The 22,025-nt window shown below is 42.1% G+C and overlaps 1 protein-coding gene across 2 annotated transcripts in view; it reads right to left on the bottom strand.

Moving 5' to 3' along the window:
• STAB2 (stabilin 2) overlaps positions 1 to 22,025 on the bottom strand; it is an 82,382-nt gene that overhangs the window by 19,036 nt on the left and 41,321 nt on the right. For both annotated transcript variants that reach the window (XM_061444999.1, XM_061445000.1), the window contains exons 29-48: positions 20,673 to 20,809; positions 20,214 to 20,328; positions 19,217 to 19,294; positions 18,947 to 19,039; positions 18,726 to 18,833; positions 16,055 to 16,186; positions 14,862 to 14,987; positions 13,457 to 13,513; positions 12,175 to 12,270; positions 11,515 to 11,710; positions 10,947 to 11,042; positions 9,616 to 9,661; positions 8,901 to 8,977; positions 7,281 to 7,406; positions 6,670 to 6,743; positions 4,806 to 4,877; positions 2,068 to 2,187; positions 1,572 to 1,619; positions 346 to 429; positions 96 to 242 (exon numbers count right to left, since the gene is read on the bottom strand). In XM_061444999.1, the coding sequence (XP_061300983.1) occupies positions 96 to 242; positions 346 to 429; positions 1,572 to 1,619; positions 2,068 to 2,187; positions 4,806 to 4,877; positions 6,670 to 6,743; positions 7,281 to 7,406; positions 8,901 to 8,977; positions 9,616 to 9,661; positions 10,947 to 11,042; positions 11,515 to 11,710; positions 12,175 to 12,270; positions 13,457 to 13,513; positions 14,862 to 14,987; positions 16,055 to 16,186; positions 18,726 to 18,833; positions 18,947 to 19,039; positions 19,217 to 19,294; positions 20,214 to 20,328; positions 20,673 to 20,809 (2,028 nt within the window). The remainder of the gene's footprint in view (positions 1 to 95; positions 243 to 345; positions 430 to 1,571; positions 1,620 to 2,067; positions 2,188 to 4,805; positions 4,878 to 6,669; positions 6,744 to 7,280; positions 7,407 to 8,900; positions 8,978 to 9,615; positions 9,662 to 10,946; positions 11,043 to 11,514; positions 11,711 to 12,174; positions 12,271 to 13,456; positions 13,514 to 14,861; positions 14,988 to 16,054; positions 16,187 to 18,725; positions 18,834 to 18,946; positions 19,040 to 19,216; positions 19,295 to 20,213; positions 20,329 to 20,672; positions 20,810 to 22,025) is intronic.

Below are 22,025 nucleotides of genomic sequence, written 5' to 3'. Positions count from 1 at the left end.
CAAGGAGGAAAGGGAACCAGTCAGGTTTTTAAAGCAAGCTGGATGAGAACAGACTGTTCTATTACAGTGTCTCCTGCCTCTTTATGCTCCATTACCTGAGAATAGCTGATGTGTATTGGGTCCCCATGGAGAGAGGTGATGTTGGTGATTCTTGTCAGGTCACTGTACAACAGACTGGCACAACCCACCATGTGGTACCGGAGGATTTGAGCCATCACTCCTTTGGCAATCCAGTCCTTGACCTGCAGCAGAAGAAGGAGTTGGAGAAGTGGAGGAGTTGAGCAAGGCATCTGAATCCAAAAACTCACAGCCAGCTCATCAAGAACTTCTGGCTTTCTTACTTACTCGTGGGTCACTGTTCAGTACATCTGTGCGAGGTACAAACAGAGTGAAGGGGCCAGGACCTGCAATATCTCTGACAGACGAGGCCTGTCAAATTTAAGAGGACAATGAAGTAATGAGTTGTTAGTGTGCTGAATGTCACACAAGAATGGGGACATCCCTGCTGAGTGGGAGGTGGTGCCTGTATCCCAATTGCTGCTGTGTGGGGTTCCCCTCCTTGCAGTATAAGAGAGAGTGAAAGTCCTGTGCAGTATGGACTTTCCTTCCCAGTCCCATCTGCCATCTCTGTCCACAGGTATAAAATGGAAGACTTTTCTCTCTGCTCTTTTGGCTTATAGCCAAATCTCTGTTTTCTCTGCAATAACAAACAGGAGAAGAAGAGGGAAAGTTCACAACAAACACTAAGCATAGGGGAAGGTGGAGAGTGCTATTTTCCCCTGGGGAAGGGGGAATGAAGAAACTCTTTCATCTTGAGAAAAGCATGAATGGATAATACACATGCATTTCTACATGCTTTTAGCTGATAACGTTGCTCATACCTAAGTAGTAGATTAGTTACTGTTAGAGGTACAAATGGACCTGGGATATTGCAGGCACTTTGCAATGACAAAAGAGCTCTGCTAAAGTGAGGGGAAGCCATCAATCTACCATGGTAACACAATTAAAGCTAGAATATGAGTTGTTGGACTAGCAGGCCAGTATACAGGTTTGTGCCCTAATGCAGGGGGTAAGCAGAGAATTACTACTTCCAGTCTCTGATAAGCAGTGAGAGCTAGCAGTGCACACAGGCATTTAGCAACACACAGAGCATCCTGTGATGTTTCAGAGAGCAACTGAAAAGAGCATCACAGTTCGGAAATGCAGAAAGGGTAATAGAAGAGTGGTATTTGCTCATGTCAGGTGTCATGAGAGATGTGCTGGCAGATCTCAGACTGTGAATGGGTGAAAGCTTTTGTTTTATGCCTGGTCTGGAAGCCCTACGTTTCCCTAGCATCTTGGTCTTGATCATTAATACTCTAGAGGTTTTCAGGGCATTTTAAATGCTTAAACTGACTAGTATTAGTGACTGGTGATCCAAATCCAGTCCCAATTAAGTTGAGGATGTTCGTACACATCAGACTCTTGCCTGCTCCCCAACCTCAGCTGCCCTTGAGGTAAAAAAACTCATGAAAAAAGAGAGGGATGCCACCTCTTCCCCCCAAATTACCCCCCACTCAAACTTTTCTTACCTCTAAGTGGAAATAAAACCTAGATGTGTTGGCGTCCCTGAGAAGTTCCTGCAATCAAGAGCAAGACTTTGTAACAGTGATACACATGTGAGACAACATCAGTGGAGAGCAAACAAATGCAGCACTTGGACAAGAAATGGATCTTCTGGTTTGAAATAAATGTTGCCCCTCTGCATTGCTTCTCTTCAGTTCTTACCTTGCTCTAGCAAAGAACAGGCTTCCAGGCTTCTTTGAAACCTAAAAATACCAGTATTATCTCCCTAGCACTGCAGTCATAATGATTGTCTATCAGTTTGATTTTTGTGTTCTGGGCAGGTAAGTTTATATTTCAGCTTCCTGTTCCTATTCCTGGTTTCTTGGATTCGGATTATTTCAAATTCTGGAGTAGATTTACCAATTTGTCCAAGAAAAAAAATGTCGTGTTTCAAGAGACAACCATTGTATTAAATAACATTGTAGTAAAGATGAGGGGCAGCAAACACATGCAGCACTTTACCTGGAAGATATTGCCTCGGCACTTAAATCCATCTCCAATGTAGTTCTGTTTGCAGGTGCAGGTCCTTTCTGTCAGCTCAGTGTCATTACAGATGGCAAATTCACTGCAGCCTCCATTATTCTTGTAAGATTGACATTTAGATTATTTAATTCCTTTATTGCCAGGTGCACAAACCAATTCTAGTTCACAGTTTTTCTTAAGTCTTTTTTACATGTTTTTATCTTAGAAAGACTTAATCCCAATTTTTTGAAACCAGATCTTTCTAGAACTTCTGATGCTATATGCTTTCTTGCAAATATTAAAGAGCATTTGAAGTTCCTAAGAAATAATTCTCCTTTTATGCAAAGGATGTAGTTTTGACTTCCTCTTTATATCTTTGGTTCATGGTGCTATAATAATCCAAAAGTCTTCCCTGCAAATTTTACTCTGGACCATAGGGATGAGCCTTAGCTGTTCTGCTGAAGCAACATTGACTTACTTACACCAAAAGGAACTATTCACAGCTGTAAATCACTTTCATGGTGCCAGGAGCCTGGATTTCTGGAGGAGCTGTCTGTTTGTCTGATGGCCCAGGCCAGCTGGAACAGGGACCTGCCACAGGAGCTCTCCTCTAACATGTCTCCGGTCTGCTCCTGGGTCCACCACCAGTGCAACCTTAGGCTTGGTGCAGCAGATTAATCTCACCCAGCTGCCTCCAGGAAGCTTCCCATGCTAAGGGGAAATGTCCCTCATCCATGAGCAGCGTGTTGGGGTTCAGAGCCCTGCCCAGTCACAAGCAGATGCTCCCTAGTTAACATCTCGGCCTGCAAATAAGTTTCTATGCTGGATTTGAGAGCAAATCGGGGAAAACTGAGAAGCCACCTTTTCTTCTTTCCATGTGCTTTTTTCGTGGTGTCCTTTCTGTTGTCCTTTTCCATGGGCTGTGAGTGGGAGCAGAAGCTTCTTTGGAGGTATCACTGGGGCCTGACTTGACAAAAGGTGAGCCCAGGCTGTAAGTAGTGGGTTTGGGTGCACTTGCTATTTATTTGGCTAGCTTTAGGCAGGCTGTTGGCAATCTTGGGTTTATCCTAGCTTCTTGTACAGCTGTGCTACATAACCATCATCAAGCTAGATTAGCCTCTGGTCTGACACTGACTCTTCTCAAGGCTCTTTTATGTATAATTAGTAAAGCAGACACAGACTTGCTGGGAGAAGGCACAGGAAAAAGCAAAAGCACACAAAGTCACAGGAAGCAATGACTTGTTACTTTGACCTCCCCTTCCTCCAGCTTCTGTTGCTGCCAGAGCAAAGGCAGCTCTTTCATCTCTGCAACCTTTCTCAAGGTTAGAGAAAGTCTGCTGACAGGCCAGGCTGGGAGACTGAGAGTTATTGTCACTGTGCTCAAAGCACAAAGGATTAATGTGCACTAGAGAGTGGGTACGTCCCTGCTGCAGCTTACCAAGAAGCAGAGTAATGTGGCTGGTGCAGAGAACCATGTTGCTTGCAAATATGTGGCTTGTGATACGGGAGCTGACTCGTGTGGAGCATGTGTGGCTAATTCTCAGCCTCCAGTGATAAGTAAGGGACAGAATGAGAAATGCTACAGGAAGTCCTGGGTTGTGTGCTGTGGAGGGAAGTGATTTGCATGAAGAATGAGTGTTTGTAGGTTTGTTTTGCTTTTTTAACCTCCCAGTCAAAAAAAGGTGGTGGGTAGCACGATGAAAATCTATCTCCTCTGTTTCACTGTTCACTAACCTGCCTCTGCTGCAGTGTTGTTATCCTGTATGATGCATCCACAGGGATGCATTTGGGATACAGCCTACACATGGCCATAGGCGCTGTGGGGCTCTGATCTTTGACCGCTCTGTGTGCGAGCTATGTCCTAGGTGAGCTTTCAGGCTGGGACCTCTGCTGAAAACATCTCTTCCAGGTAATGCAGGCATGCCCAGGCTCCTGAGTGACTCTTTTCCCTCAAAACCATGGATTTCACTGGTAATAACACAGCAGTGTGAGGACTTGATACTCTGATTAGACTGGAAAAACATCAGAAAATCATTTCTCCTGTTTGGGCTGCACAGATATGGTCCTAAATCACACCAGAGGGCTTAATGAGAGGAGACTATTAAAAATATATATGCATTTTGATCTATTGTAGACTATTCTCTTTGGTTCCCAATCACATGGCTCCTAGAACAGCTACAACTGCCCCCTGAGCATCAGTAACCTGAACAGTAGATTTTTCTTTGTTAGTACAGGTAACGTGTAGTAGCAGATCACATTTCTTTCTTATAATTTGAACCAAACTCTTTAACTGTCTTGCCTAGAAACTGCTCTTATTTATTTATTTATTAACAGTAATTGGAATGTTGGGAAGCCCTTTGTGTCCCAAACACAAATTTCGATAGCGGCTTTTTATGTGAACTCTAGCAATGACAGAAAAGTTGCTGAGAAGATATGACATATTTTACCACTACATACTAGGGTTTCTTTCTCTAGATCTGATTTCAAGTGTTTTTTAAGACTCAGTGATGAGTCTGGGCCCTCACTTGTGTCATGTCCTGGAAAAGTCCTTACTGCATGCTTAGTTTCTAAAATAGTGACAGCATGAAAGCATGTACTGAACCAAGCACACTTCAAAATTAGTTAAGTTAACATAAATTGATTCTGGGCACATCTGATTTAGGTTTGAATGTATACAACCCCCAAATGTGTAATGCTTATACCAAGACCTTAAATAGTCTCATTAAATGGATACTTACTTGCGAACACAGACTGATATATGTGCATTTTTTACCATCTCCAGAGTATCCCTTCAAGCAATTACATACTGCCTACAAAGCGAAACCAGAAAACATGCATATATGGAAAGATGTCTGATTATTTTTTTTCAGGACACTTATATTTAATTTACTTTTTTTGCCAGATTACCTCATAGCAATATGGTGTACGATTTATTAAGCTGAAAGTACATTCTCTTTCCCATGGCAGTTTCTTAGCCAGCATGAGCAACCATAGGATGAGATGGGGAATAACAATTTCTAAGAGGCTCTGTTTGCCCTTTACGTGTCTATTCATCTTTCCTCTGCTCTTCTGTTCATTTGAATGACCCCTTTGGCATCTGCACATGGTCACCTTGCTAGCAAAACAGGCTAAACCCCTGAATTGTTTCCCTTATTTTATTTGCATAGATGGGTATTCCCCCTCTCTTCCCTTCCCCAGTTTTTTATGTGATGAAACATATCTTCAAAATAATACACTTGGAATTGTGTCCCAATGCTACTGACAGCTTCCCATGCAGCGGTTATGCATTTGACAGGCCATGATTACTCTATTTTGCACTTGCAGTTGTCACAAAGATGAAAATCTAATATGGTTGCAAAGAAATGACTTATCTTCTTCTCCAGTTCACTGCTTAATGGTTCTCAATTTTGAATTCAGATTTAATGTTTAGGAGTTTGAAAATTCAAGGAGACTTCTGCAGCGGAAATAAAACTGCTAGGCAGTGTAATAACAGTGTTTTATGTATGTGGATGACTGAAAGCCCTACGGAAAGCAGATGCATTTCTGTTCTATATGTTTGCCTCTTCAGTACTGGGATTTTGTAATAGAGATTATTATTGCTCCCACATTAGTTATATTCCTATGGGTAAGGAATTACAAATAGTCATGCTGTAGCTACTACGAGTAGCCCCAGAGAGGGTGTATGGAAGAAAATAGCCATCATCCATCCTGTCTAGAGGAGCTGGGAAACAGTTAAGCCGCTCTCTGCTCCCACCAGAAACATATTAACTTGCAAATGACAGTCAAAGCAAAGAGTTAATGGATTGGTACTGTCAGAAAGGGTTGATGGGGTTATTGCCCCTCCTGTCCCTGGACAACTGGAAGGCAGGAGGTGGCCTGTGACTCCTGGTCTCTGTTTCCTGCATTGCTCCTGAAGAAATACTGTTCAGTGCTTGCTGGAGGATTACAGTCCTGACAATAGCCGGTATGAAACTATAGGGGGATGAAAAGAATTGCTACAAACAGGGAGTTCACCTTCTTCTGTAACTGTTAGAAAAACAGAAACCCTAATCTGAGTCACTTGATGGCCTGGACAATTTGCTGCTTCTTTTCCCCTTTGCTGTTTCATACTTTTTTCTCTTTGGACATTATGCTGTACTTGTGCCTGGGAGACTCAGAACAGCAAAGGTGCGAGTAGATGCTGTAACCTCTATTTGAGAGCTCTGATTCAGGCCAGTTTGTTTCCTTGTGAATACATTTGAGCTATGCTGGGAGAAGGGCTAGTCTGAAATGGATTTTTTCACTGGCAGTTTCTATAACAATAAAGCAAACGTTATCTGGCAATACTTTAAACCTGACAGGTTTTCATACCCAAACCTCCCAAACGAGGAAAACAACCACTAGAAACAGCAAACCCCTGCTTTCCTCTGCAGTATTGTATTACTTTTACTGAAATTGGTTTATATTCATCTTTGTCCACACATTCCCTCAAATATAACTTCCGAATTTTTGTTATGAAATCCATTTTTCCATTTAAAAGCAAAGCTGAGATGAGGAAATCTTTCTTTATCAAGCTGTAAACACTTGGCTAGTCTTATTTTTATGTCCTGACAAAGTACTCACTTGATTGGGTCCAGTCTGTGTGCATTCTGCATTTCTATCGCATCCGCCGTTGTTCTCCAGACAAGGGTTGATTTCTTTATAAAACAGAAAGAGTATAGTAAAAAAGAGTGACTTCCAAAAACCCAAGAAGGGAGAATTTTAAGTAAAGCATACTAGGAATGCAGATTTATGTGAATCAATGAAACTAATTCCCTTAGCTACTTAATACCTCAGTCTAGGCCTTGCAGTTGTCTTGGTGAAAGCTAAAACCCTGCCATCAGCATTTCTAAAACCATACCCGGGGATGTATGATATAACAATGTCTATATATCTTAAAGTCTGCAATGGTCAGAGGAGTGTGAGCATATCAAGCAGCTGAAGATGGAGCTATCCTTGTAGAGAGGTAGATCTTTATTAATAAGCTTTGGTGTCACACCACACTGCTGTAGTTGCAGGGTTTGCCAAGTAGTATCAACCACACGGCAGGTAGAGATGCCTTTGGCACCAAGGTTTACAGTAGTATCAGGAAACTGCACTTCTGGGTCATAGGGGAGAAAGGATCTCCCATTTACAGGAAAAATCACTCCTGTAAATTCCCTCCATGTGATATATGAGAAGTTGCAAATGCTTACCGATGCAGTATATTCCATCTCCAGTGTACCCAGCATTGCAGACACACACTCTATTGCCAGGCGTTGTTCTTCTGCACTCTGCCTTAGCAGAACAGCCACCGTTGCTGGTCTTGCAAGCATCAGTAGCTGAACAGTGACAACAGCCAAGATTAAATCAATGCGCTTAAATGGCTTTTTGCCTTTCAGGTTAAGCTGTCTCTATATTTTAAAGGGATTTGCTGACATTTTCTGAACACAGAGTCCTTGTGATTTAAGAGGCCATAGGCTTCGTTAGTGCCAGATTTTAATACATCTTACTGATTTCATGGGGAATGGTGAGACGATGCTCCTAGTCTGGAATTTAAGAATTCACCCAAGACTGACTTTAAGTAACTTTCCATCTTCAGATTCTGCCCATTCCAACCAAGCACAAAAAAGGGATCTTCATGCTCTTATCTAGATTAAATGGCCATTTGAAACTTTACCTTAGCTTGCTTTTTCTACACACAAATCATATACCTTCTCTTGCAGGAAGTCTGGACTGTGATACCACCTAGTCCTCCTGTGACAAAGAGTCCTGGTTCTTATTCAGATGGATACTCGTGCCTGTTCTCCAACTCTGGATGCATCAGAGGTTTGCAAATTAAGTTTGCTTGCGCTACCCTGAGAGCAGGGAGGAAGCCTTTTCTGATCTCCAGTGTGAATCATATCAGTCCAAACACTGGTTTAGTTTTTCCCTCAAATGACCCCAAGCTGATGTTTCAGCAGCTGTAACAGCCAGACTGGGTGATGACTTCTTCTGTAACTGGTTTTGCCCAGGAATCCTGTATAGTGGACTAAGGGTGAGTGGAGAGCCATTACGGTGCCACCCAGGTCTTCCTGCACATGGGGTATTTCCCACCAGTAGATTAAAATGGATTTGGTTGATTTCTGCCAGAAGAGAAAATGAAAGCAGCTAGAGTGTTAAAATCTTGGACCCTGCCAGCCATTGTGAGTGAGTACACAAATACGCTTCTGTTCCTAAATGCACTGGTATTTTAATCAGTTAAGGATTAAGTAAAATTCCTTACAATCTTTGTAACCAGAAGCAGTCTATTTTCTAAGTCCAGATATCCCAGACTCTTGGAGGGACACCTTGGATAAGTTGCTATTGCCCCTTTCTGAGTACCTTTTGGATCTCTCTGAATTAAAGAAATTGATTTTGCCACCCCAGAAACCTGTGCAAGTTCAGAAAGCTGAGGAAATGGTAGGGCTGTACAGCTTCCCATAGCTGAGAGTGTTATCGTATTCTGAATTGAACTCTCTTTGCTGGCCTTTGTTGGGAAAAGGAGTAAAAGTCATAATCCAGGTTTCATTGCTCTGCAAACAATGGGGCCTGGGCTGTGCACGGCATGTTCCCTTTTCTCTGGTTTCCCTTAGCACAATGCCTTGCAGCTTGGAGGTTTCGAGCCCTTTGTTTGCTATGAATCCACACCTGTTGGGCTTTTACTTGTTTTGAGCAAACTGGCAGCAATTCCTGGTTTTTAAGTGGTGCATAGGGAAGTGCTCATCTCTGACCAGCTCCACTTTGAGCACAGAGTGCTTCCAGCATGCTTTTTTGGTTTATGCTTTCTTCAGAAAGGAAGAAACAAAGCCCATTACCTGTGCAGAACGTCCCGTTCCCCTCAAACCCAGCTGCACACTTGCAGTAGGCAGTGCCATTTGATAGGAGAAGGCAGCTAAAAGAAGCAGGGGGGAAAGAGACAACATTAAAACCAAGAAAAAAAACTTAACAGGTCTTTTGTACAGCTCTTGTTTTTGTGCTTTGCTCCAAAAGTAATGCCACATAGAAATACGAAGGCATTTAACCCTACGGTATGATGTAGTTTAGTTACAACCATAAAAATGAACCTAGTTGAACCAAGCTTTCCAAATGCTTTAGGATGTATTATTTTAAGTATTAAAAATGCACACTTCGGTTACCTATTTTCTCACGGAGAACCCTTGAATTTCATGTCTGCTCTCCCAAATGCTGTGCACAGGTTTTTGTTTGTGCACACGATTTCTAGAGGGACGCAGCAGAACTGATGCACAGGGATTGAGCCAGGCATCTGAGTCTTCGCCTCTCCTTGTTTTTGAAATGTACTGGGTAATGTAAATCCTGCTCTCTGCTCAATGCTAGGCAGCAGGTATGCTTCAGTAAATGGCTCAATGGGGGTGACTTTCTCCTTTGAAAATTAGTTAGTTCTTTAACATTTAAATAACATAATTTTCTTTAACATTTTTTTCATAAAGAACAAGCTGGACTATACATTTTGCCTTGCAAGAGAACCCCTTTTCCTCCTCTCTCCTCCAAATAAGTGGTTTTCATACATACTTAGCACTGGTATGACAGGAGGTGTTACATGCGTCGTCTTTGATTTCTGCAAGAAGGAAAAGGAACAGGGGTCAGAACCCTTTGTGTCAACATCCTTCTAGTTTCCCAGTCTTTTCTTCCCACCATAGAAAGCTGGAGTCTGTTATGAGTTCTGCACCAGACAACCAAGTGCTCAGTCTGTATAGACTATCTATACAGATCAGCAGGTACCACTTACTCAGTTGTAATCATATCACCAGGAAAATATTTCACCTGTTACCATACGTATTTTTGTCTGGTGAGTTTTGCACAGTATTAGTTTAATTATATAAGATAGGTTTTCTTAAAGGAGCTGAAATTTGCTCAGCAGCTACAGCAACTCTAACTATAAAGTTAGGGGAGACCTTATAATAGCTTTCCAATACCTAAAGGGGGCTTTACAAGAAATCTTGAGAGGAACATTTTACAAGTAGTGTTTACTATGTTTACAAGTGTTTACAATGTAGTGACAGGACAAGGGGGAATGGCTTTAAACTGACAGAGGGGAGATTTAGGTTAGACATTAGAAGATTCTTCACTGTGAGGGTGGTGAGGCATCGGCACAGGTTGCCCAGAGAAGCTGTGGCTGCCCCATCCCTGGCAGTGTTCAAGGCCAGGTTGGACAGGGCTTGGAGCAACCTGGTCTAGTGGAAGGTGTCCTTGCTTATGGCAGGAGGTTGGAACTGGATGAGCTTTAAGGTCTCTTCCAAACAAAACCACTCTGTGATTCTATGATTACTTTTTTTTCCATAAGCAAATTTAAAACTGATATTGAATATTATTAATGTGTTTATATCACTATTTAATTTCTATGCAAAGTTGTAAAATATTGAATACATTTTAATCATATGTAACTAAAATATAATTTTATTAGATATAGGAGATATATTAAACCAACACAAGTTTATTTATTTTCTAATTAATTTTTATTGTATTAGCAAAAGCATAATTTAACATCCAATGTTGTATGGCTAAATCAACTTATTGAAGCACTTGAGAGGCTTTTGATCTGAGGATCAAAACGTGTTGGGTAACTGTTCTGCAAAATATACAGCCTCAACAAATGGGATATTCTTTCAGGACAGGTACAGGGTGACATAGGTAGAGGATTAGCTAAATAAGGTGTTTGAGTGTCATGATCAATATCTCAGCTGGCTCTCTATGAAGAAGGTAATTAATTGGCATAGCACAGGAGCGTGTCACCCGTATTTCACTGCATGGGGAAGCTGCTGGGTATCTGGTCATAGCTGTAGTTCTGGCATTTCCTGAAATGCTCACTTCTCACCCCAGAACAAAAAGGAGGGAGCACTCACCAGTATCACACGTTACCCCTCTCCAGCCAACATCACATTCACAGGAGCCATCCCCATCGATCCCGCTACTGCATTTCCCATGGACACAAGTGCACACTGTGGAGAGAGATGAGAGAAACCCCTGTCCCTGGTCAGGGGAGCAGTGTGTGCAGCAAAGCAGTGAGGGGAAGGAAGGGCAGGAAGGATGGCCTGGATGTCTTCTGCTGATGGCACCTTCTGCTCTTGGCTACTTCAAGGATTGCTTTGCCTATTGGCTTCTACAACTACTATAACTACAAAATAAATCTGTATTCAAAATATGCTTATCTTTCCTCTATTCCTAAATACAGGGGGTGAAAATGTATTTTAAAGGGAAAGCATTGGTGAAAAAGCAGTGCTGGAAAGGATTATTCTTGCTAGAATACTGTTCTAATCCTGTAGCATGCTAGAGTAGGAGGCACCATCTCCAGAGAAGGGAGAAGAGCTAAAATACCATAACAGGAAGGAAAAGGGGTTAATGGTGTTTTTAGGACTAAGTTTTGACATCTGACAAGACTAGAAAAAGTGCTGGTGAGGGGATGCTCTGTACCTTGATCGCAGTTGAGGCCGTATTTGCCCTTGATGCAGCTTTCGCAGGCTGTACCGACAAACCCCTCTCCACACTCGCAGGTGCCTGTTCCGTTGATGCCGTCCATGCAGACACCGTTTCCAAAGCAGGCATTCCCTGCTTTCCCTGGGCAGGACTGGCACTGCTGCCCAAAGAAGCCTGCGCAGCATTCCCTTTTCTGGAAACCCAGAAATACCGTGTTGAGGGTTGGGGTCAGGGTAGCACGCAGGGAAGCAAGCACGGATGTTGACTCTTGGCCCTGCTGCTGGGTGGAGGGGAATTGGAGAACTGGATTTTAAGCAGCACTTCAGGTCTGCTGGTGCTCCTCACTGTGCTGGGGCTCAGGCTGCCACCCCAGCTCCTTGGTGGGACCTTCAGCACTACAGTGAAAGGTGATTGTGATTGCTGTGGTCAAGCATGGAGTTACCCTTCCCAAAGCTGTGCTCCCTGTGAGCCACACCAGCTCCCAGCCCTTCCTATGCTGCAGCTGTCAGCAGCCTTTAACCTTCCAATCAGTGCCGCATCCAGAATAAAGGCCAATAAACATATTGCCTTGATATGCTTTTAGTGGGGATTACACGGAGGGTGAATTTCAGGTATAGGGGTTCCTGGCTTTAACCACAACAGAAATGGTGTACTCACAATGACCGTTTTAGCACATTTTGGCTGGCACCCAATCTGGATGGTGTACATCCTCATGTTGTTTTCTGAGAGGATGCAATATTTCTTCTCCCCTGCCTGAATGAAAATTGGAGTAATATTGATCAGCTACTTTCAAACATTTTAGGAAATGGGACATTATCTGTATGTGTGCTGTGCACTGACTCACACATTTACAATGAACATTAAGGAAATACTTTTAGAAATAAAAATGCATCGGTTAAATGTTTAGGTTTTTTCCCTAGCAAACATGATCGACTTAACTCAGTGCCCCGTGGAGCTTTAAAGATGTGTCTAATATTGCCTTTGCTCAGATTTAAACAGAATCTTTTTCTGAAATTTGACAAACATTTTTCTTTTTTTTCTGACACATTTCCCATTCTTTCCAATTATTCTTGGAAAACTGAGAGCTAAAATTCTGCAAAACCAGCTGTTGAAACACTGTCTTCTGGGTCTGAACACAGCTGGGAAAGATTGCTTGCTGAAGACTTGTTGGTCTCATTGTATACTTGTTAGGAGTTTGATACAAGCATCCATCCAACTGTTCATTGTAAAGGAAATGTTAATGTTTTTGAGTTTTACCAGTGAGCACTTCAGTTTGTCTTTGCCAGCCACTTACTTTAATGGGGTAGATGGGACTTGATCTGCTGTGGAATCCTATTACTGACATAATTAATGACAAAAAATAATAGAGGAAAATATGCTTGCATAATCCCAACAGAGGGGGTTTCCCAGACAAATTTAGGTGCCAAGAAACTTTAGGCTGTGATGTGGTTGACAGGGACCTGCTGCATATTTGCAGTTCTTATGTGTTGGACGTCCAAAGTCTCTATAATCTGCAAGTCTCCTTATGACCCTAACTCACAGCATATTGCTGGGAACAGGTTGAATTTGCCCTTCTGTACCATCTCTGACTTGAAGGGCTTCTGTAATTCCTCCTGTAGCAAGCAGACTCCAGACTGTGTATCAGCTGCCTCAGTTTTGAGTGGTAGAGGTAAACTTTGCAGATTGAAGAGTCTTCGGTAGTCCCAATGCACAGCTTCAAAATGAAGCTGTCTTTAAGCTGCCCTTGATTTCGCTCCCTTGCTCTCAGGGTGATTGGAGTCTATGGACTATAAGCAATGTATGCAGCAGGCTGAAGCAACTATGACAACATTTGCTGAAACTGAAGCAATTATATTAAAACCAGGATTGAATACATCTATACTCAGTTTTGATTAATATATATATATATATAAATTAGCATTAATGATGAAATACTTACTATTTCTTTTGTTCCTGGGGGACAACTTGAAGACTGTGAACAAATTCTGCATTTTTCCTTAAACAACACAAATGGTTAACTGTGGTTAAAGACTGTATAGAGCTGCAGACAGCTTATTTAATAGAAAATGCATTATTTCCAGCTATACTTCTAAACCTAGCCCTTGGGATGCATAGTCATGATAGCCCCTATGGTAAAGGTGATGAGAGTAGCTGCTCTGCTCAGAAAGGAAGATCATCCCCACCAGGGACACCTCATGGGAAGCCTCTTCCCGAGGGTCAGGAGAAGGAAAGCTCTTTTGGGTATTTCACTTTGCTCTTCTAAAGCGATGCTTCCCAAGAGCCTTCCCATCTAAAGCACGATAAGAGGAGGCAAATCCTGAACTTGGACACAACTTTCCTGTAGTGCAACAGCAGCTTGGAAATGGAAAACTCACATAGATGTGTATCTTGTGCTGTGTGTGTGTGCGAAAAATTTCACAGTTTCTGCAAAATGCTTAGATACATGTTGTACCCAGTACGTAATGACTAATATTATTCCTGTTTAGCTAATGTCATTGCTTTTAACAAGGCTTAAATGAGTGCTGGAGTATGTTACTGCATTTGAACATAGTGGGGAAAATAGTTTTCCATCAGAAAAAAAAAGGCTAGGCTTATGTGCAAAGGGCCTGACAGAGCAAAGCTTTGGAAAAGCCTGGTGTGAAATGCACTCAAATATGGGACCGTATCCAAAGGAAAAACTGCAAAAGTTCAACCCTGTTAAATTTGTTTTAACCAAAGCACAAGTCTCACTTTTTCTTCTTTGTGTAGCTTGTTGCATGCTTCATAAAAATGGAGGCAAGCTTCCTGACGGCTGTGCTTTTTGACTTGGGAGAAAAGCAAAGGAAACCTTTCTCTGCCAGCTTGAGTAAATCACATCCTATTCTTCAGAGGAATGTAAACCCATTTGTATTTCATATGTAAAAGTAACCGAAGTGGGAGAATGTTTACTTGGAGGGTAAGAGAAGTCCATGTGTATGTGCAATGGAATGAAAATAAATTTTTTCCTTAAGAAAAATAATTTATTTTCCATTTTTCCCCACTTGTTTGCTTTATAAACAAGTGGCCTGGCTGAGAACATGTATTAGAATAGTGAATTACTATTTTTTTTTTTTTTTTATATTAAAGCTCAGGATTTTCTTACTCCAGTGCTACTCTGATTATGTTTTAACCAGGCTGTCAATACACTGACTGCAAGATCAAAGTTGTCTCAAGAAATGCTAAAATTCTTGTAGCAATATCCTTTGTGGAAAATATATGCATTCCTTACTGGGAAATAGTATCACATATCTTGTATATTTGAGCTATGTTTGGCTATAGGTCTCTCAGATGGGCCTTTAAGCACCTACATGAACAGAACCACTTACGATGATTACTGTATCATTGATATCACATCTGTTCTTCTGGATTTCCAAGACCTTTCCCAACCCATGGATAATTCCTTTGTCTGTTGCAACATTTGTATAGCTTATAGGTGCATCATTTATGGATAACTGCAAAAGAAATGCAATCAGTTAGAAAGCAGGAGAGATGAGTGGTAGCCATGTGGTAGCTAGAGCAGCAATGGTGAAAGAAGGAGCAATGTGCAAGTCTCACTTCAGGAAAATCAATGAATGTAGCTAATTTCAAGCACTTGCTCATATCCCACTTGCTGCATTTAAGAGCTTCACTGGACTGAAGGGCATAAGATGACTTGCAGCATGCTGAAGTTTCTTAGCAACAGGATTTGCCAGAGCAGCTTTTTCTGCCATAAGGTGTAAAGGTGAAGCGTTTGAAGAAGGAGCCTAAAGCAAGCCAAGAGCTGGGTTTCCTGTCTGTGGGGGATGATAGGCTTCCCCTTCCAGCAGCTGTGGCTTCAGGGAGGACTTTCATCATCTCACTCCTCCCCACACTCTTACCGAGTTGTCACCAGCAGCATCCCTATGAGTGAATGCTTTTCTGAGGGTCTGCCACGGGCTGAGCAAAGAGCAGGGCTTGAAACTGCTTCAGTGAGAAGCTTTCTGTCTGCCTTTGCATATGCCCAGAGGGATCTCTGGGACAGAGAAGAAGGAGGACAAAACTCCCCTCCCAGCTCTGCTGTAATTTTGGCTGTATTGCTTAGTCTTACTATGCCTGATTTTCCCATGAGTGGTCTTGAAAGGCAATTCGTATTTGTTGCCCAGTGCTTTAAGCTTTTAGGATTAAAAGTGGAGTAAATCCACAGAAAATAGAATTAATGTTTTATAATTAAGGGCAGGTTTCTAATAGCTCTTAATGACTATTTTGCAATGCAGGCTTGTAGCAGCTGGAGATAGACATCCACCCCAGCAGCTTCTAAAATGCAGTGCTAAATGTGAACAGCACGATTGAAATAAAATTCAATCAAAGATCTCTTCAAGGGTGACTTGGAATTAAGCAGGTCCGAGAGAGGCATTTGAGTGACCACTTTTGTGCTATTACATCCCAGGAGCTAAAGGAGGAGGTGAACAGCTCCTTTTGACTGCATATTAGTTTAAAGTTGAAGCTGGCTTCATAAAAAAGCAGGAAACCTGTTTCTCCAAACAAGTGAAAACAACAGTACCTGGCCATCATGGAGGAAGACCCCAACCTGGTAGGAGAACCCTAGCATGGTCTCCCTGTGCATGCCGTTGTGCAGGTTGTTCTTCAGGAGCTTCTCACCCAGCACAATGTGGTAGCGGATTTGGCTTTCGTCCTGCAAACGTGGTAACATCACAAAGCATGAAAGGTTATTTAGGCATAGATTTTCCCAAAGGGTACAAGGCAAACATAGATGGCCTGAATTTGAGGAGTAGCTTCTCCAGCTGGCAGGTTATTTTGTATTTCCTACCATGGAAAGCCTGCATTCCTATCATAATGAAAATGTAATTGACCTTGGGGGATTAAAGGCTTGTTGAACTGGCAGGACCAAAGTTTGCTTGAGCTTAGTAGTGTCTCCTCCTGTGTACAGGACTGACTGATTCAGGGAAGAGTCAGTCAGATGACTTTTTAGAACTCTGAACTTCATGAGCTCATTTGACATGAAAAATTGGGTATGTGCTTTTATATTCTTCCCCATACCCATTCCTTTCCTTTGGGAATCCCTGAATCACTTATAGATGAATGTTTACAGTAATTTATAGTTTTTTTTTGTTGTTGTAGTTTTTTTTTGTTGTTTGGTTGTAGTTTTTTGTTAAGGTCATTTTCAGTCAATAAAGTGTTGGAGCCACACCTGTTAATGGAAAAATTTTCTCTGCCTCATTGCTAGAGGATATTCACTTTTCATTGATGTGGTGAAATTGTTCTCTGTGCATCAACATTTAGTAAGGACTTCCAAAGGTTTCTGCATCTTGTTCCAGAGCAGGCGACTCCCAAAGCTCTACCTGGCTTGGAGGAGGAGGAAGTAGGATGTTTTGTGAAGACTTGTAGATGTGAGAGAAGCTGGGGCATTTGGAGGGTTTTAGGAGCTGCTTAGACAACAGCTATAGTGCTGCTGCATTTGTATGCCTTTGCAATAAAAGGTGCTTGCAGGAAATCCTGTTGCCTGCTGTCTTCTTGTTCTGAATGTTCATACTGCTCCTTGTTCTTCCATCCCTTCAAAAGCATGGGAAAGCAAAATACATAATGTTTCCTGGCTTTGCCCACAAGGTGAAATACTGATCTTTACACCTTTTAAAGAGGAACCGATTCTATTTTGATTTCCTCAGATTTGACAAAGAAATATTTGCAGGAAAGAAGGTGGGAACTAAGAGCTAATCTCCACCCGTGTTCAAGTCTATTTAATTCTCCTGACTTGGATGCTTTGGAGAAAGTTAACTCTCTTTGATCTTCATTTCTGTCTTTCATCACTAGCAGAGTGAAAACAAAGCCTTGCTTCATCAAGGCCAAGAAATGGGCTCTTTTCCATGTGTTGAGCTCTTCCCTCTGTGGCAGAGTTCTCCCAAGGTGTTTCATAAAGAGGATAAGGCTTAGGCAGGCTTAACCTTAGGGTGTTTTCTGATTTTCTTTATGAGGTTGCCACACCAGGCAAGGTTGGGAGAGTGGAAGAAAGGCAGAAGAAACATTGGTAAACTGTGGAAATGAAAAGGATTTCTTTGTGTGTGTAACCTAAATCCAGTGGGGTTAATGTCTTATGTTTCTCTCAACGTTTGTTATAAATGCTTCTTACAGTGATGCGGAAATGATGGTGCTGTGTCATAAAACAACTAAAATAGCCTTCAAAAGTCATTTGAGCAGATGTAGCTTGATCGTGTATGAATTCTTCCGGTGAGGCAGCAAGTGGGGGTTTTGCTGTGGGTCTGCTGGTTGGTGGAAAATATTCTGGGACAAGTCATTTGAACCTTGTGCTGCTCAGCTTCCTGGCTGTAAATGGAGACTGTGAAAGTAGGGACAGAGTGTGGCAGTGTAAATATTTATGGAAGAGGCAGGGGAGTATTAATGTCATTGAGCAAGTCATGGGAGAAGCTTCCTCTGCAAGGTGTGACTCTCGATACGTGCATTCAGTAAAGCAGTTTCAAACTGGAACAAATATGAAGAAAGGTGCTGAGGTGATGCAGGAAGAGATAGTTTATTTTGGGAGGAGACTGTCAGGCTTGAGAAGGCTCTTTGGCCTTGTAAATATGTCAGGACGTAAATGCCAGAAAGTTGTTTCAGCTAAAGCATACTCCTGGCACTAGAATAAAGGGATATAAACTGGCCAGAAGTGTGCTGTCAAAATAGCATAAACTAGATCTGGGCATGAGGACTGAGGTCAGAAAGGGAGGTGGGATGGCCTTGTCTGTGATGATGGGGAGCTGGCAGCCAGGTCAGGTATGAGCCTGGTGTTGGGCTCCTTGGGGTGGGCAGCAGCAACAGGGTTTGCCTAAGGGAATTTTCCTAGCCAAGAGAATTTTAGTAAGTTTTCTGAGCCCTGGGATGGCCAGTGGTGGTTATAAACTGGAATTAGAAATGGCCTGCAGAAAGGGCCGTGTAATAGTGTTCCTGCAGGAATGACAGGGCAAGCATCTGGGTAGTTTCAGAAGGAGTCAGAATGTTTTGTGGGTTATTAATGACAAGGTTACCACTGATGTCTGGGGACTGGACTTGTTCACCTAGGAAACTCATTTCAGGGTTATTCCTGGTCATTCTTTTCCTGATCTTTACAAAAGTCTATTGATGAAATGTCTTGGGTATTATATTGTGTCATCTCAATCCATCCACTTGAAACTGAGATGAGATACTGAGTTTTTAAGACAAGTCTTATAAGCAATACTTACCAGGGTAGCAGACTTTTTATCCCTAAGGTAATTTTCTATGGCATCATTATCTGGGGCAAAGACTGTGTATGTGTTTGCAGCTTCTATTTCATTTGCCAGGTTGTATTGCTGTTGTGGAACACATAAACAAAAATCAGAATGGCCACTGATAGTCTGATACCAGTCCAAATGCAAACAAGGCAGAGAACTACTTCCATTCTTAAAACAATGTGAGAGCTTACAATAATATAGCCTCTGAAAATGGAGTAATCGGGCATTTGCTCCAGGCGGGCCAGCAGCCTCGGCATGACAGTGCTGCGGAGGGGGGTCAGAACCTGAAAAGGGAGCAGATATCCCGTGTCAGTGCTTGTGTATGTGCTATGGCTGAATCTGCAACTACCAGACCCAGGCCAAAATGCTCTTTTGTGTAAATACTTCTTTTCCAAGAGCTGATAGTTATTTTCTACTGTTTGTGGTGCAGAGGAACAAATCCTCCCTCTGCAGCCATATACCTTATCAATAACATGTATGATTCCATTTGTGGATGCGATGTCACCAGCCACGATGTGAGCACCCTCAAGGGTGAGGTTCTGAAAGAAAAAGAGGAAAGAGAGGGTTTGCTTTCTCATTGCAGTGGTGGCATTTTCCCATTGATTCCCACACATTCCCAGAAGCTTGCCTGGGACTCCACCTTGGCTTCACTTGCCTCAGGCCACACTCAGGGAACCATGTGCATGGGAGGTGACTTTGGGACTCTGTTCTGTTCCTGGTGTTCAGACCAGCAAAACCATGGGACTGCTTGCACTGGGGTGGTTATGGGGTGGGTGTGCTCACTCCCACCCCACAGCAGGGTGAAGCCCTGTGCCAATTCATGCCCTCCCATTTCTGTGCCGCTTTGAAAGACCCCATTCATGATTTTTCCCTCTGGGCATGGAGGTGGGAGGAAGTTTTCCCTTCCTTAATGGGGGTGAAGTGCTTAAATGTGCCATATGTATTTCCGGAAAATCCTCCTCAGAACGTGGAGTACTAATGTGCTGAGGGGGAAGGACTGTCAGTTCTTTTATTTATCATTAAAAATACCTTCAGGTGATTTGGGACTATCAAGCTGTGGATACGGGCAAAGTATCATTGCTTTCTCCTACCTTCCCAGTTCCCTAAAATAAGTTATTTGGTTTACTTGGTGCCCTTTATCTTAAATTAGTCCACATGGGCTGCTCCAGGAGGGACCATGCTTCTTCCTGAGTACAAGACTGTCCAGTGTTTGCAGCAGCTACTGGGACATTAAGAATAACTAATACTGGGGACAAATTGCAGCTAGGTAAAGTGGTGGAGAAAATCATGTTTCTCCCAGAGGGCCCAATGTAATTGATCTATTCCTTTAATTTTATGTCATGGTCTTTTTTTAAATACACCTACAATGTCTGTGTGGTTTTGTATTACAAGGAAGTTGGTGGCAGTGATGGTCAGAGTTTGTTGTATGATACCACAGTGGTTTGCAGGTCATCTCACCCCATTTTCTTTAGACAAGTGTAGGAAGTTGCTCTGTAGAGATGTTGGCAGCATCTCAGAGGATGATAAATTCTGGAAATCAGCAAAGCTGTAAGCTTCTGTCAATACATGATACCTGAAGGAAATTAAATGAATGTGAAAGTGTTGTGTTTTCTGTCTTTTCCCAATAAATATGCTTAGTGTGCCTGAAACTGTGGTCTAAAGCAGGAATTATTTGTACAATACCCAGTTCAGCTATGTTCTGATTTTAGCTTGGAATTTAAAAATTTCTGACATAACACAAATAATACCTTTGTTTCCAGTGGAGTTGCTACAGAGATTTATACCACTCTAACTAGAGGAGGAATCCTATGACCCTCCCTTAAAATTATAATAGCTGTCTTGCTCTAGTGGCTTCAAAACAAAGGCTTATTTGCCATAGAAAGCGATTCATCATAACCCCCCAAACCATTAACATACTTCAGTAGAGTTGGGATGTTACTCTTTGACATCCAAAAGGCTTTCTCGTCTTCATCCATGTTTTCAATTGCTTGCAGAGAAGGCACGAGGACGGTTAGGTTTGAGGTGCTGGACAGCACCGAGTTTATCTCAGCCTCCTGCATGGAAGTGAACAGGGTAAAATAATTCATCCTAAGGATGATCTATAAATAGCATCTGGTGATTTTTTAGCAAGGTGGAGTATGTGACGAGCTTTGTGACCAGCCTGGAGAGGAAAAACTGAGCAATGACTTGAACAAAACTACTTAGAGGTGCACAGAATGGTAAATGAGTGTCTATTTTTTACAGACCGGATTGCCAGCATTTAAAGGGCAGAAGCAATGTTTAGGTCATAATTGTTTTTTTTGTGGTGAAACACTTAGGTTTCCTCCTACAAAAGTTACTTTGACTCGTGGATTCTATATTATGCACTTAAATGTTAAAAGTAAATCATGGTAATAAACATGAGTGGTTGCTGATAACTACTGAGAATCTGCTTTTACAGAGCACTCTGTGCTATTTAATAGATAGAAGGATTATGAACTGTGAAATAAGAAACCCACATGACACAGTGTTCCCATTTGATATAAGACTACTTAACATGTCTGGGATTTTTGAAGATGTCCAAAGGATATCTGTGCCCACTAGCTTGCTAGCTGTGACAGCTCTAATTTTAGGTGGGGGATGTGGGCTCTTTATTGTGCATGGACTGATTCATCTTCCATATGTTTGTATCTGCCTTAAGGATGGGGAGAGCCTCCACTGGAGATTTTTCCAGTGTGTGGATTTTTTTTTGTGGGGAGACCTAAGGCTTAAGGAGACCTAAAGATCTGAATGCTGAAGATGTGATTCTCTTTACTTTTCACAGGCTCCACAACTTTTGAAACTGCCAAACTTGAGGGAGCAACATGAGCTTAAGTTCTACCTTTCTGCAGCTGGTATGCTGCCTGGAAGATGGCTTGTTTTGCGTGGTCCTTCACTACTGGGTTTTAAGTCAAGAAGAGAACCAGCTCCCTTAAATAGCTGGGGATTTTGTCTCTGTTAAGATCATCCATCTTTCTAGTCATCATCACTGTCACCTTCCAAATATTTAAATGTAGAAATAGAAACAGACTCCCTCTTCTCATCCTTCCTGACCAGCAAGAAATATATTTGGTTATGAAAAGTGATAAACATCACATTCCTGCTCAAGTATGAAGTTAAGAACCCCACAGATGGATATATCTCCCTATTTTGCTCATGTTTGTAGCTACAATTATTTAAGGAATACTGTTTCTTTGAAGTGTAGCAGAGATTTCCACATCTCTGTTTCAACAGGTTATACAGAATCTGTGG

The sequence above is a fragment of the Pezoporus flaviventris genome, unplaced genomic scaffold (assembly GCF_033815535.1).
Source record: "Pezoporus flaviventris isolate CSIRO_AGI_PZ_B2104156 unplaced genomic scaffold, CSIRO_AGI_Pfla_v1 ptg000002l, whole genome shotgun sequence".
In the NCBI taxonomy this organism is placed as follows: Eukaryota; Metazoa; Chordata; class Aves; order Psittaciformes; family Psittacidae; genus Pezoporus; species Pezoporus flaviventris.
Note: the sequence above shows the minus strand (reverse complement) of the source record. Positions and strands in the feature narration are given on the sequence as shown.